Raw genomic sequence first — 12,795 nt, forward strand, 5'->3', positions numbered from 1 at the left:
CTCACCAAAATCTCACATACCACACAGCTGAAGTACACATAATAAAAAACGTCCAACCTGTATACGTTAAGATAGAGTGAATGAGGTAAAGTTCCATAGTAACTGTATATGATCTGGTCAGTTAATAGAAACTTACAGTATGTGTGAATAAAGACATTATATTTGTCTGCTTATGTTTCTTGTTTTCATAATGTTTGTAATTATTTTCTACACTTTTATGATAATTGATACTTTACTGGTGGATGTTAGTGTATCTATAAACCATACAGGAAGTTATACATTGTATGATACTTGAATATGATTTAGTGAAGCATGATTTATATTCAGACTTGTTATAGACAAATCTACATTATTTATACTTCTACCAACAGGAGAAGCTGGTTCCTTACAAGAAAGATCTTTACATACCATTTTGAAGTCTGATTTAGTAAATGTTGAACAAGAAGAGAAGTATGAAGCAACAGAAAAAACCGAGGTAATTTGTAGACTAAAGATTTTATAGTTTTATTATTGAAGTGATCATATAGCTGTAATGATGTCTTTTGGGGTTTAATTTGACTAGAACTGAATCATTGTTCAGATGTTTGTTGTTAGCTGCCCACAGATGTTACAATGTTTTATTGTTTCATTAAAGTTGACTTTTGACAGATTTCACACCTGTTACTGTATCTATACATTAAAACTATATTTTATCACCTGTGCTTTTGGACTTCTTTAAAAGAAAGATTAAAAGAGTTTTAGTTTATATTACACATAACTAACTGTGAAATGTTAGTTTTATATCATTACATTTTACATTAGTGAACTGGAGATGATATGTATTTGTTTACTTTCGTGATAACATTAGTTATTATTTTTATTAACCTGTTGAATATGTTGTTTGGTTTTAGAACATATGTGTCACGGTGACAAAAGAACAGTATGATGATTTACCACAAAGTGAGGTTATTTCAAAGTTCAATGAAAGTAGTGATGATGATTTGGATAGTTCAAAATGTGATGTTATCAATGTGAAAACAGAAACTGAATTCAAGGAAGATTTACAGTATATTGAATCTAGGTTAGATAGTACATCTGGTAAGTAGAAACATCTAAAAACTGTATATTAACAAACACTGGCTTAAGAGAAATGGTTGAATTGTTGGAAATCTTTTAGAAGTAATTAAACTGTGTAATACTATTAATTTAAAGTGTATCAGATATTTGTATCTTGTGTTTTTATACCTATACTTCTGAATTATTGTGTGGAATATTTTGAAGTGAAAAATAGAATGACAAAAAAAATGGGAAAGACATTGAAATTAATACTGCCTGGAAAAGGACTTTTACTATGAAATCATAAAGCAATGGAAAAAATGTTAACATGATGTTTGAATGGAAATGGATTGAAAGAACAATCATTGTTACTATAAAATGAAACAAACTTTTTAACTTAGCAGATTGTCTTATCTTCATAATTCTTTATGTATACACTTTGTGAATAGTGGTTGGAACCAGTTTTTCTAGAATAGCATTTCAACATGTACAGAGAATGTGCTGCTGTGAGAAGTGGTTGGAACCAGGTCTTGTAGATTAGAATTTCACCATGTACAGAGAATGTGCTGCTGTGAGTAGTGGTTGGAACCAGTTTTTCTAGATTAGTATTTCAACATATACAGAGAATGTTGTTCTTTGAGTGGTGGATGGAACCAGTTTTTCTAGATTAGTATTTCAACATGTACAGAGAATGTGCTGCTGCGAGTAGTGGTTGGAACCAGTTTTTCTAGATTAGTATTTCAACATGTACAGAGAATGTGCTGCTGTGAGTAGTGGTTGGAACCAGTTTTTCTAGATTAGTATTTCAACATATACAGAGAATGTGCTGCTGTGAGTAGTGGTTGGAACCAGTTTTTCTAGATTAGTATTTCAACATATACAGAGAATGTTGTTTTTTGAGTGGTGGATGGAACCAGTTTTTCTAGATTAGTATTTCAACATATACAGAGAATGTTGTTCTTTGAGTAGTGGATGGAACCAGTTCTGAAGATTAGTATTTCAACACATACAGAGAATGTTGTTCTTTGAGTAGTGATTGGAACCAGTTCATGTAGATTAGTATTTTAACATGTACACAGAATGTGCTGCTGTGATTGTGTTTCTTTTATTTCATTTTTCTTAACGCTCACATCCTCCAGATTCTAGGATATTGCTGGTGTAATGAACCTCAAGTCTCCTAATTTTTCATGCTGAAACGAAACATTACACCGTTTATAGTAAAGAGAATCTGTCCTAAACTTGATAACAGAATAACCAACATATTGATAAACAATTTCATTTAGTGAAGGTTTTGGAATTTCTAGATATTTAAGTTGCATATAGATCTCTTGAAGAGAAACTTTAATGTATTGATGTCAGTCAACATGTTGAGGACAAAGCGTTAGAAGATTTTGTGATATTTATCTAGCTAAAGTAAGAAGATATTTCTTAAAATTAATTAAGTTGGTAGTTGTTACACTTGTCCATTATAAACCTTTCTTTTCAATGCGTTATACTCATTTTGTTTCCAATAGTAACTTGAACTACAGAGTAAAATATTTATAAAGTGTGAAACTACGAAAATTTTATCATAATTGTTTTTACCTTTAATATTTTGATAGTGATATTTTTTTATGGTATTAGACTATCAAAATGAATTATGTGTTACAAACCCCTAGTCTCTTGATTCTTCATGCTGAAACATGTACTTGTATTAGACCTTTAAATTTAGCTTAAAAGCTGATCACATAAGGTAATGTATGATACTAACTGTATTAATTATGTTTTGTTACATCATATATTTTGATCTTAGATATAAAGACCAGTGTGAACATCTGTTGTGGAAGTCAATTTCCTGGTGATGATGTTTTAAGCCAAGAAGATATTTTTACAGATGTCAACAAATGCCCGAAAGTAGACAATGGCATATGTGGAGAAACAAATTTAAATGGAAGTAACATAAAACAATCTTATATACCTCAGGATGGTGATAAACCTTACAGTTATATAACATTTGAAAAAGAATATGTAACAGTTGAAAACCTAAAACAAAGTAAGAGAATACACATTGGGGAGAAACCTTACAGTTGCCTGGTTTGTGGAAAACACTTTCAAACAAATAGTGGATTGAAAAAGCATGAAAAAATTCACAATAAGGTGAAACCTTACAGTTGTGTGGTCTGTGGAAAAGACTTTAGAACGAATACTGAATTAAAAATACATCAAAGAATACATACTGGGGAGAAACCTTACAGTTGTGACTTTTGTGGTAAACAGTTTGGAAACAATTGTAACTTAAAAAAACATGAACGTATACATACTGGGGAGAGACCTTACTCTTGTGTTGTATGTAATAAACAGTTTACAACAACTAGTGCATTAAAATATCATCAAAGAATACACACTGGGGAGAAACCTTATAGTTGTGCCATTTGTGAAAAAGACTTTAAAAGAATTGGGGAATTAAAAATGCATGAAAGAATACATACTGGAGAGAAACCTTACAGTTGTGCAATTTGTGAAAAAGGCTTTCGAACAAATGGTGATTTAAAAATGCATCAGATGATACACACTGGTGAAAAACATTACAGTTGTGACTTTTGTGGAAAACAGTTTGGAAGTAACTGTAACTTAAAAAAACATGAACGAATACATACTGGGGAGAGACGTTACACTTGTGAATTTTGTAATAGACAGTTTACAACAAATAGTGCATTAAAATATCATAAAAGAATACATACTGGGGAGAAACCTTAGAGTTTTGCTATTTGTGGAAAACACTTTCAAACAAATAGTGGATTGAAAAAGCATGAAGAAATTCACAATAAGATGAAACCTTACAGTTGTGTAATTTGTGGGAAACACTTTAGAACAAATGCTGAAATAAAAATACATCAAGGAATACATAATGGAGAGAAACCTTACAGCTGTGACTTTTGTGGTGAACAACTTGGAAATAATTGTAACTTAAAATACATGAACAGATACATACTAGGGAGTAACCTTACACTTGTGTTGTATGTAATAAACAGTTTACAACAACTACTGCATTAAAATATTATAAAGGATACATACTGGGGAGAAATCTTACAGTTGTGTAGTGTGTAATAAATAGTTTCAAAAGAGTAATGTATTGAAATTTCATAAAGGAATACATACTTGATAGAAACCATACAGTTTTGCTGTTTGTGAAAAACTGTTTGGAACAAATAATGAATTAAACATTTTTTAGATAACACACACCCAGGAGAAAACATACTGTTGTCTACTGTGTTGTGAAGAATTTGAAAAAAACAATTACTACTACTGAATATGGTAGTTGTTTAAAAGTTGTTGAACCACAAGTGACAAATTAAGGTGTATAGATCTATCTTTGGTGTGTTTTTGATGCCTGTGATTGTAAATTATTCTTTACTTGTGCTTGACATGATAAAGTGACAAAAAGAAATTAAAAGATGTTAAAATTAAACTTGAATGAAAATGGATGGAGAGAACAGTTACTTTCCAATATTGGTACTTTACCTCTTCCCACAGAAATAGCTATTCTCGTTTAATGCTGCACTGTATATGGAAAATTATTTTTGCATACCACAAGCCTTGATGTCCCACATACCTCATGTTCAATGTGGCTCAACCATGTTTCACATGTAAATCATCATGCAACAACCAGTGCAACACACCCTTCTGATGCATAGGACTTTCTCTATTCAATTCTACTGAACAATCATTTCTAGTTTGGCAGTACTCATGTCAAGTTGTTTTTCATTTGGCTTTTTCTTAGTTGTTTTTTTATTTAACTTATTGCATTTTTTAAGTTTTTTGTCATGTTTATTGTGGTGTTAGTAATTTCTTCTGAAGTGGAATTATTATTCTAATGTTTCATGAATATAACTTTTTTTTCTAGATTTCATTTATTTTGTTTTGGGCTTGATTATTCATCTTTAACAATGAATTCTGAAGTCCAAGTTATCACTATATCCCATCAGTCAATATACTATCTGTGGTTTGTTCATCACTGGGTAGTGTATCAATTTTGTGTCCTATCCTTCAGGCTTGCTTCTATAGAAACCATTATCACCTTTGGTAGAGTGCGTATAAGGTTTCTTCAGTGGACACTGCACAACCAATGGAACCTTGTGTGAGATCTCTTGGATGGTTTTCTTCCACTTTCCCTGGTCAACTATCTGAATTGGTGGTTGGACAAAGCCCACATGTCAGTGAGTGTTCCACTTCCTCCCCCTCTATCAGATTTGTGTATCTTCATGGATGATTTCTTCCACAGATGAGGGGCATGGGTTCATCAGAAGAAAGCCTTGGTTTATGGTCTTTAGCCAAGAGGTCTTACCATATCAATATTCTGGAACTTCTGGCCATATATTGTGCTTTGGATCATTTTCTTTATCTTGCCAGAAATCGTCTGGTCTTGATCCATTCCAACAATTCTATATTTGTACCTTATATCATCACCAAGGTGGTACCCATTCTCATTCCCTCTGTGGTCAAACCTTGAATCTCCTTTTTTGGGCCCACACAAATGTTATTCATCTTGTATGTCACGTTCCAGGTGCATTCGACCTTCTCGCAGATCATCTTTCCTGATCAGACAAAATTTATCCAATGGAGTGATCTTTAGATCCTTGCATATTCCAATGGCTATGCATTTGGTGGAGTATGCCTTACCTAGATGCATGTGCCACATCCCTCAATACCAAGTTACCTCTGTGCTGTTTTTCATCCACTTACATTGACTGTCGATGCATTCAGCCATGATGGGACCAATAAGTACCTTTATGTGTATCCTTCCATCTATCTCCTTCACAGGGTGATTTCAATCATTCACATCATTCTATTTCATGTACTCCTGATTGCTCCTTACTGGCTGGCACAACTATAGTTTCAGTGGCTGCTCCAGCTTCAGTCTGCTTCACCATTACCTTTTCCTCTTACTCCATCCCTTCTATGTTAACCTTGGTCACTGGCATTTCATTCTGCCCTTCCTTCCCTCCATCTTCATGCCTGATTTTTATCCAGTTTTTAGCTTGTTCCATTTGCCCTTCCTCTATAGATGTATATCAACATAAGCGGAATATTTTCTGCTGTTGGTCTTTGTGTTGGAGATTTCATCCGCTCAACTTACTGTTCCTCTTATAGATTTCTTCACTTGGCAGTTTGATCAGAGAACATCTGTCTCCTAGATTATGGGTTATCAAGCTGCCTTATCCTACATTTTTGGTTTTTCCTGGTATAGTACAGTTTTTACCTCTCATACTCTCTCACTGTTGTTGAGTTTCTTCCATATTAGTCAACCTACTCAGTGTGCAGTCCTTCCAGATCAGGATGTCAATGTGGTTCTTTGCTGCCTTACTTTACCTCCATTTGAACCTTTGAGCTGTTGCTCAGTTTGACTTATTCCTTAAGACTTATTTCCTTCTCCTTTTGGTCTGTGGATGTCATTGTTCAGATTTATTTGCCATTGACATTCATGTACTTTGTATATCATTCCATATGTTCTTTATCCAGATTGATCTTTCCTTCCCAAACCTATGGCGGCTCATGAGGGTAATTCCTCCTTCTCACCAATTTTCCTTCCTTCCATTTCTCACCCATATTCCCAGTCTGATCTCACCTTTGTCATTTATTGGAGAAAATTCCTGTATTGGGTATGTAGACCACACCACATACATTCATCTCTCACTATCTGCATCGGATAGCTGTTTCTTCCTCGTTGGGTTATTATCTTCCACCTTTTGCCATTTTCCAGATTTCAGTGAGATTGTGACTGGTTATGCTATATTTCTGTATATATACTTCTCATTTTTTTAGGACTTTGTTTTCTATATGGATCCCACTCTTTGGTGAGTGGTGCCTCTCCAGGTTTACTTAAACTAGTCAAATCTACACTGTAAAGCCATGATAACAATTATACTTTATATGGCCACAAAATGCATGCTGTTAAGATGGGGTGTTCCACAAGATTGCTTGTAGATTTTCCTTGCAGTATATTTCTTTCATTAATATACTCATTCTGGACCATACTCACCCATGGACTTCATGGGTAAAATAGAAGGGGATAGCTGTTCATCCCTGCCATTTCTTAGATTGAATAAATCAGGTGTGGTCTTCTTTTCAAAATAGGGTTTTCGAGGTCACCCATTGCACTGTATACAGTCTTGATTTTCCTTCAAACTCACCATTACATTTTCTCTGTCTCCCCCCCTTTATTCCAGTGGAGTATGGGAGCTCTTACCACTTTCCATTTCCAAGCTACTGGAGTGGTGGACCATAAAGGCTTATCTAAGTGGTTGTTGTAGCTTTAAAATGAGCCATCAAAATTTGCAGTTCACTCCTTCAGTTGGGACCACTCATTCTATCTCCATGTAGATGTTGGTTCACAGTGGCTGGGTCTTGGATTCAGAGCTGTACTAATCACCATAGTAGGATATTTCACCACACAAGGACATCTTTCTTCCAGTTGTTTGGATGTTGGGTTCCTGTATCGATACCATTTTATCACTTTGCTGTGATGTGCTCTGTTCACAGATTGGTGGGTATGATATATCCCTCTGGTCTGCTAAATTTGAGGTGAAGATAGTATGATCACCTTTCCTACCTACACCAAATGGCTGGTTTGGATTGCAGTTGACTTGATACCAGTATGATCCTCTTTCCTACCCCCATATGGATGTCGGTTCCCAGTGACTGGGTTTTAGATTGTAGTTGACTTACCAATGGTATGATCCTCATCCAACTCTCACATGGATGTCACTTCCCAGTGGCTTGATTTTGGATGCAGTTGACTTGCTGTGTATGGTACCTTGAGGCACATCCTTTTTACTCTTACCCATGTTATTGTCATCAAAGGGATTTAGATTCAGATATTAGGTGGTTCAAATCCCAATCCACCAATTGTTCTCTCCCTTTTGGATGTGTTTTCATTTTCTGCCCATTTCTGTGACACATCATTCCACCCTGAGCAATGAGTATACCTGGTACAGAAGTGGTGAAGTCTCCCACATATGATCCTCTACCATGAGGATCTACCCTTTTTGGGTGTTCTTTGGATGCTTTTGAAAAAATGCTTCTTTCTTTCCCACATACCAATCCCTCCATCTATTTCATGTAGGATCCTAGCTATTTCTGTGAGAAAAGGTAAGGTACTCTATTGAAAGTTATAATTTTCCTATACTGAAAATAAAATATATTTCTGATAAATACTTAAATATTCTCACCTTTCCACTGAAAACTGGTGCTTCCAATACTTAAATTGATAGTTTGGTATAATCGATTAGAGGGAATAACATGCATCAGGAGTGTATGTTGCACTCATGTTGGTGGAAGGTTATCCTATGATGATTTATATGCAAGACAGAGTTGAACCACATTGATCACTGAGTACAGAGTATGTTAGAGCTCAAGGCTTGTGGCATTCCTAAAATATTTTCATATAGAGGGCAGTACTATAAGAGAATGGCTACTTCTGTGATAGGAGGTAAGTACCTATTTAAAATATATTTACAGTAAAGAGACATTATAACTGACAGTTTTTCTTCCTGATTTTCTTTTGTATAGACAGTGGGTATTGATTTGAACCAGTTTCTGTATATTAATATTTCAATATGTATTGAGAATGGACTGCTATGTATGTATGTATGAATTGGATTTAATTTTCTGAACACTTATAGCCCTCTGGATTCTGAAACTTAAATTATTTCAAACTACAAATCTCAATTTTTCATGTTGAAGAAAGAAATCATACAATTTCTAGTAAAATGTAAAGAATAACTAAAGTATTGTCTAAAGTTTGGTATTTGTAGATATTTAATTTGCCTATAGATCTTTTGAGTAAAAAGTGTAAAGTATTGATTTCAGTCAACATGTTAAGAGGACAAAGCATTAGAAAATTTTGTAGTATTCACCCATAATAAAGGAAATAGTGGTTGAAAGTAAAATTGGTTGTTGTGATATTATACTTTCATATTTCTATGGTTGAATTTATATACTGTAAACCTTTATGTAATGTGAACTTTTCATACCTCCACTTTATGTTTTCAATACCTGTTTTCAACTTGGGAGAAAAGTTTTATAAGTTATGAATGTATGCAAAATTTTGTCACAATTATTTTTACTTTAAATATATTGATATTTGTTGCGATTGTATTAAACCATTAAACTGAATTTAGAAATTCAAATAATGTATGATGCCTTGAACTGTTTCACAAAAGTATCAGAGACATGTGCTGTTTCTAACAAAAAAGCATAAACTAGCAAGGAAACTTGACAAATTTCTTTTAAGATTGAAGTGTCAATGGAACTGCACTCAGATCAGGGATGGAACTTTGAACCAACCTTGTTTGTGGAAATTTGTCAGATCCTTGGAATCAAAAATATCAAGACAAAAGCTCTTCATCCATCTTCTAATAGGATAATTGAGGGAAACAAACATACACTGTTATATCACTTAACTATTTTTGTGGATGAATATAAAATGTAAGATCAAGATTTTCTAATGTTACTAATAAGTTATTGTACAGCAGTAAGTGAAGGTAATGACTAACTGGGTAACCCCAGAGGAGAATTTGTCAGCAGAAAATCAAACTTGTGTTTGTGTTGAGACCCGTTCCAGAGGATCAATAAAATGGCCACTAAAGGATTCCCTTGACAACTGACCTACAGAGATCCACATCAACAGGATAGTCAGTATGTGTGCTATTAGCTCAGGAATAACTTCCAATTAATAAGACAGTAAATAGAAAAAGATACTAGAAGCCATCCCATCTGAATGACATAACCAAATAAAAAAAAACACCAAAAAGGCTTGTTGAATGAACATTCAGGATAGGGTTTATTTTTGCATTAGGATTGTTTAAAGGACTTAACAATCTAGAAAGGGTCAATTTTATAAGTTATATGTTCAATGTTATAGTTTGTTAGCTGGAGGGAGCTGCTGGTTCATAATGTTGATATGATGTAATGATCAAGAGACTGCAAAATGTCTAAAAACAAGGACACATTTATGAACGGTTGAGAGAGTAAATAGTGAATGAGTATTTAGTGATAGTTATTGCATTTGTTCTTCTGTTCAGTTATTGGTGAGTTGTGTATTTTATAACTTAACAAGGCTAGTCACTGAGTTAAATGTGCATCTTACAGTTTATATTGAAACATTGTCCAGTACACTTGCACCTTGAGTGAACAAGGCTTTAGAAAGATCATAGTAAATTAAAAAGAATAATTTTTTTTATCACTACATGATCCTTCAGTATAGTAGAATACTTTTCAAAAATACATTCTTAACCATCTACAAGATATCCATTGCTGGAGAAATACATATTAAAATATACAGTATACATGTTTATTAAAGGTATCCATAACTTGCTAACCTGTATTACCCATTCTTTCAACCATCATACTGGGAATGATAAGGTGAAATGTGAATCTTCACCAGAACTAACAGACTTAAGTAAATAGTTAGCTGTTGAGCTATTCTACTTGGTAAGTGTAAATTTCTTCCAGTGCTATCTTGTTCTTGGTTAACATGTCTCAAAACAGTGCACTAGTGCTTTGACCTAGAGATAAGTTTTGGCATCTTGCAATCAATGCAGTGATGGGCTCATGAAATCTCTGGGAATTTACTAGTGATATCTAGGACATTCCAGTCAGGAGAACCCCAACAATTCTCTGTTTGAATTTACCATGTCATGTTTGTTTATGTGCAGCACACACCTTACATAATTCACACCAGCCCTGAACATCTCAATTAACTCTTGGCTAGAAGCACTGCTGTCAGTTGTAAACACAAGTGTGGTTTAACCTTGGTACCTTCCATTCCTTTGTATTGTGCAAGCACTCTTGTGGCACTATGCTTCATGGGCTGATATCTGTACAGCATGCTTTCTTAAACTTGAATTGCTTATACAGATGACACAGGTTATGTGTGTCCATGTTACACCCTTCTACTAGTGCTGGCTGGACCGGACCTTGCTGAATAACAAGAAATGATTAATTTAGATTTGAAATCTTCAATGGCTCAGCCCAGAGCTTCTGAAGAATCAAATTTGGTTTCCTTCTTTTGATGGAGTCAATAACGTTTATCATCTGCTTTCAATAAGACCAAAATGGACATGGTTTCACAGAACACATGGTGTTGAGAGTCAGAACTTGATTATATGTGCATTACCATATTGTGGGCTCGGGCAATGAATTGTTACATCTTATTTTTGCAACACCATCATCTCTTCCAGATTTTCAAAATTTATTAACTACTTCAGCAAAGCATGATTCACTCTGGGCTAGTCATTGGAGCTTCGACTGTACTTCTGAATACACCAAATTTATTTAATTGAGGATTGCTGTGGCAAATGGAGTTCACAAGTCACTAACTCAAGTTAATTTATGGTTAGACTAAAGAAACGGATTCTGAGACTTGTATTCAACAAAATACATCCAAGTTTATTAAGTCTTTACACATACTTCCAGTAACAGTAGTTAACATTTAAGAATTTGTTAACTCTTAACAGTCTAAACCTGACTTTCAAGTGAAACACAATTGAACAATACAGTTCACATATAAAATATTTCACTCTTATAATCATTTACTTCTTTTATATGATTACTGTATACATTAATTGACTAATAGAGATAGAAATTCTATACTTACAACAAATTTGGACTGGTGTATCTCTGTAGATTGGATAACTTAATATTCATGGCTGCTTGTTCAGAACTATCACCAGCTTTTGGGAGAACTTATTTTTAGCTCCAGACATGAGTTTTTATATTATATTTTCTCTGTATCCTTTTGAATTTCCAAATAATTGTTACGACAGCAGAAGTCACATGACACTGGTAACATGTGATGAGTTTTTAGAAGGATCATGAAGGCTCGAGTGTTTTCCAGATGCCCTCTGATTTTGTATATATAAGCCCGGCAACTAAAGCGGAGAATAGAAGTGACGGCATAGAGAATTGCAGATAGAGACAGATAATCGAATCAAGTCAGAAGTAAAGTGCGTGAATTGTTATGAATTATAGCGTGTGTTTAACTTAAAGTGACTGTGGAAATTAAGTGTTTTGTAAACTTGTATTGAGAAAGAATAAACTAGTTTTATTTAAGAAAGGACTTGTATCTCTGAAGTTCTTGGAAAAAAAATTTACAGGAAATTAACAAATGACCAGAGACATAACAAATTGGTGTCAGAGAGTGGGATGGAAAATAAAGATAAAAAAAGAAGAAGATCGAAACGGGAAGTGGAAAATCAAACTACAGCTTAGCAGATTTGATGGCACAAACAAGAAGAACAAGAAGAGAGATAACAGCAGTGGCAAGAAAACCTGCAACGGTGGCAGCTCGAACAACAAAATAAACAAGAGAGATTACAGCAATTGTTGGAGGAAAAAGAAAATAAACAAGAAGAGAGACTACAGTAGTGGTTGGAGGAGAAAGAAAATGAACAAGAAGAAAGACCACAGCAGTGGTTGGAGGAGAAAGAAATTAAACAAGAAGAAAGTCTCCAATAATTGAGAAAAATCCAGCACACACAAATGGAAAAGATTAGTGAATATCAAAGTGAATTAAATACATTAAAGTATGATTTACTGTCTTTTACACAAGGAGGATATATTAGCCACAGACCTAATCAGCCTCAGACAACGGGAAGCCCCTTCCAGACCCTGCAGTTAAACCCTAATGCACACATCATCAGTCCTGTCAGAAGTCACATTCCAGACATGGGTGTCAGCAATAGGGGTGATCTAGTACGAAGGAAGCCACAAGAATTCGAT

The 12,795-nt window shown here is 34.3% G+C and overlaps 1 protein-coding gene across 1 annotated transcript; it reads left to right on the forward strand.

Annotated features, from left to right (window-relative positions):
- Window positions 1–327: 327 nt before the first annotated feature.
- LOC106473308 (zinc finger protein 501-like) lies at window positions 328–9,197 on the forward strand (the record flags this gene model as incomplete). Its single annotated transcript, XM_022401769.1, has 3 exons — window positions 328–475; window positions 891–1,077; window positions 2,828–9,197. Coding segments are annotated over 3 exons (1,279 nt in total), but the record flags the coding sequence as incomplete, so codon positions are not given.
- Window positions 9,198–12,795: the final 3,598 nt, after the last annotated feature.

Source organism: Limulus polyphemus, unplaced genomic scaffold (assembly GCF_000517525.1).
Source record: "Limulus polyphemus unplaced genomic scaffold, Limulus_polyphemus-2.1.2 Scaffold6059, whole genome shotgun sequence".
NCBI classification, from domain to species: Eukaryota; Metazoa; Arthropoda; class Merostomata; order Xiphosura; family Limulidae; genus Limulus; species Limulus polyphemus.